The sequence below is a fragment of the Capsicum annuum genome, chromosome 8 (genome assembly GCF_002878395.1).
Source record: "Capsicum annuum cultivar UCD-10X-F1 chromosome 8, UCD10Xv1.1, whole genome shotgun sequence".
NCBI lineage: Eukaryota > Viridiplantae > Streptophyta > Magnoliopsida > Solanales > Solanaceae > Capsicum > Capsicum annuum.
In genome coordinates this window covers 146,124,543-146,128,260 of record NC_061118.1, presented here as the reverse complement: position 1 = coordinate 146,128,260, position 3,718 = coordinate 146,124,543, and the positions used below count along the sequence as shown (strand labels likewise).

Here is a 3,718-nt window from a genome sequence, read left to right as displayed (position 1 = left end):
GACTCAAATTCCCCCAGACATAATTAGTAGCACAAACACTCAAGCACACTAACGTGAAACAAGCACCACAAAAGGTATGAAAAAGGTTACAATTGAAAAAAAAAGAAAATTGAATCATTGATCATGATTACTATAAAATTACAACATTTTAACAACTAATGAAACCTTTTAACCCCGTCTCTATGTACCTAACTACCTTATCATCCAATATAATTAAACGAATAACTAACATCTCAATTTCAAGCTTTGAATATGAAAAAAATCCCTAATAAGAAATACTTCTTCTAAATAGGTTTCACGTGACATGAATTCAAATTAGTCAAGCTTCTATGCAGATATATGATCCTCAATAGGTTCAACATTGCATGAAGCTTCTATGCAGATATGATCCTCAATAGGTTCAACGTAGCATGAATTCTTATTAGTCCAAGCTCCAATGCAGATACAATTCCAAAGAGACTCAACGCAGCGTGAACCCAAAGCAGTAAAGCTCTAATGTAAATATAGAAAACCGAATGTCAAACATAAGAAACTACTTACAAAGAACATTGGAATCTAACCCTCCCTTTTTCCTTTATCCTCTACAAGTTCTCTCTACTATGATGATGATGGGGAATGGATTATACCCAACACGTACAAAAAGAGAACAATTCTTTTGAAAAAAAAAATACTACGTAATATAAAGACACGGTGATTTGAAGATTCTCTATTACTTTCCTTTTTCCTATATCTCTAACGGACAAAAAGATACTCCTACAAGTGAAAGAGAAAAGTGAATAAGAAGAAAAGCATCAATTTCTTCTACTTTTTTTTTTCTAAACAACACTCGAATGAATTAAAGCTCCTGCTACACGTGAGAGTTGGACCATAAAAATCTATTATATGCAGCCTTACATTTCATTTCTGCTAGTGACTGTTTTCACGATTTGAACCATCAACTATTGATCACGTGACAACTTTATCAGTTTCTCAAATATACTTTCCTCCGGCAAGTCAAACACCGCCAGCTGCGGTGGTTGTGGCATTATTTGACAGCCATGGCAGCTGCATAGACCCCTGAAAGTTATCGGAAAAGCAATCCCCGGTGGCCTGAGCAGCGAGTTCATCTAACCCTTCAAAGAAATCATCATCTGCAGGCTCCATGTTATCTAACCCCATATTGGAACTGCCAAATTCTTCGTCCTCGTCTTCGAAAATGTCTTCTTTTTCTTCCCTGCTGCTTTCTTGCTTCTCCGTCGCCGTAGAATGGCACGCCGGCGAAGATACCGGCGATGAGCTGGTAGGTTTGTTAGAGTCGCTTGCAGTGGTGCCAGCTTCGGAATTCGCCGGCTTCTGACGGGTACTTCCGGCGAGGGAATTCCGGTGAGTTGGCATGGGGTGGTTGTGCTCAGCTGTATAGGTGACAATGAACATATTCGGGTCGGATCTATTTCGCTCCACTTGTTTTCGGGCTAAACAACCCTTTGACGTGCTACACCTGTAATATCCCCTGTTTAACACAAAGGAACAAACCAGAATTTATCAGAAAACTTTAATTAGAACAAAAATTATCATTATTTTTTTTTGCTTTAAACATACTTTAAAATGTACTAAAACAGAAATTAAGGAACTACCTTGGATATGGAGAGCCTTTGATGGGTTTTTGTCCATATTTTCTCCAAGACCACATGTCAGAAGATAAACCTTCAGCAGGTACTTGGCATACCTTCTTTAATTGATTTTTCCTGAGGAAAAAAAATAAAAATAAATTCCATTAAAATGTGTGAATTTTTATTTTTTTAAAAAGTCCAATCCTTACATCAAGAAACTTCAAATATCTTAATACATAGAAATGAAAAATAAAATGTTAAAAGTTACCTTCTTTTAGGTCTTGGGCTTTGAGTATGTGAGACACCAAGTGAAGAAGAAGCAGTAATTGTACTATTTGTTGAACCATTTACAGACAGAGATTGTTTGGGTTGTGTTAGTCTTGTACTGTTAAAAAACTGATGAATATGTTGTTGCTGTTGTTGCTGCTGCTGCTGCTGTTGTTTTAGTGTTGGTTGAGGTGCTGATAGATCTTGTAGTCCACCAAGAACAGAGAGGGGTGAAATGGGTATTATATTATTTTGAGGAGAACGAGGTACTTGTTGTTGTGGTTGTACTTGTGATTTAGGAAAGAAAGGCTTGTAAAGATTATGCAACTCTTCAAAATCACTTGTGGGGTTGTCAAATCTTGGCACAAATGGATCTTGAAAGCTGAAAAAGTTGCCATCTTGTCTTGGTTGGAAGCTACAACATGAAGTTGCAGTGGTGGTGGTGCTGGTGGTTGTGGTGGTGGAACTAGCTGTGCAGCCTCTGACCACTGCATGTAGATCCCAATCTTCCTCCATGTTGACCTTCTTAGGGGATAGAGAGAGAGGAAGAGCAGAGAGAGAGAGAGAGAGAAAAAGAGGACAAAACAAGGCGCTGACTTTTTTGAGGGTAGAGAGATGGAAAGGGATCTAAGGAGAAGCATAAATGAGTGGAATACATTTAAGTATTATTTATAGAAAAAGAGAGATTGTATTGTGTGTTTGTGATTTGGCTGGTTTCACTAATATGTATAGAGAGAGAGAGAAGGTGGGGCACAACAACTATTTTCATTTTGATCTCTATTTGTGAACATTGGACCTTTTCTTTTATGGGTTAAAGTTAATGAGTTTTACTTACATTAAGTCCTCATATGATCAAGATTTGAGTTGTCAGTAATCTGTGTGCTACTTACAACTTCAAGATAGGAGTATTAACACATGTATTCTTCCAAAATAGCCCCTCCATACATTTTTACTTGTATACTACTCCCTCCGTTCCATTTTATTTATCCCAAATTTCTTAATTTAATGTCCAATTTTACTTGTTTTTTTTTACTTATCAAGACAAGATAATTTTTTTTTTCATATTTTACCCTTTGCATTAATTACTTTTTCTTTAAATTAAAATGTAAACATCATTTAATAGGGGTACTATGGTAAATTAGCCATGTTATTTATTATTTTTTTTAGTATCTGTGTCATCCCAATTTGGGACGGAGGGAATATTTTTTTTAATTGTATAATAAATATTAAATAGATATTATTTAGTAATACTTATTTAATTTAAAAAATTAATAGATATTTATTATTTTCTATCCACTTTATCTATTAATGAATACTACTTTTCATCCAAAACATTTCTCAAGACATTAAATTTATTATACGTAAAGATTAATTACAATAAAATTATCCCTATTATTTATTAGTTCTTAACTTGTGTATCAGAAATAATGGATACGTATTGTCTGATGGAGGGAATGTTAAAATAGAGATTTACTTTTATTTTGTACAGTTTAAGAAAATAAGAGATAATTTATCACTTAGTTCCTTTTACCCTTATTATTAACTATAATTCTTTCTCAATTCATTTCCTAAATAGTGAATTATCATAGCTGAATGGTGAGATAGTGGTAAATTAAATTGTCGATTTATTTATGACTTATTGTTACTCCAGGAGTGTGTCAAGTCAATATTGAATAAGTAAAAAATAAATGGAGTAAGTATCAAGTAAAAATTATTATACTCTATTTGACGAGAAATGAAATTTATGGAGAAAAAATCAAAATGTGTGATCGAAAATATTTCATGGATATTATATGATCACAAATCATTTCGTTGGAAATAAAAAATGTAAAATTAATTATTTTTAACTAATGAAGTTATGA

At 33.8% G+C, this 3,718-nt stretch overlaps 1 protein-coding gene across 1 annotated transcript; it reads right to left on the bottom strand.

Annotated features, from left to right (window-relative positions):
• Positions 1–471: 471 nt before the first annotated feature.
• On the bottom strand, positions 472–2,629 carry LOC107839265 (WRKY transcription factor 22). Its single transcript, XM_016682678.2, has 3 exons — positions 1,858–2,629; positions 1,614–1,724; positions 472–1,489 (listed from the first exon to the last, which is right to left on the bottom strand). Exons 1-3 carry the CDS (start codon positions 2,370–2,372, stop codon positions 994–996), a joined length of 1,122 nt encoding a protein of 373 aa, XP_016538164.1. The 5' UTR covers positions 2,373–2,629; the 3' UTR covers positions 472–993.
• Positions 2,630–3,718: the final 1,089 nt, after the last annotated feature.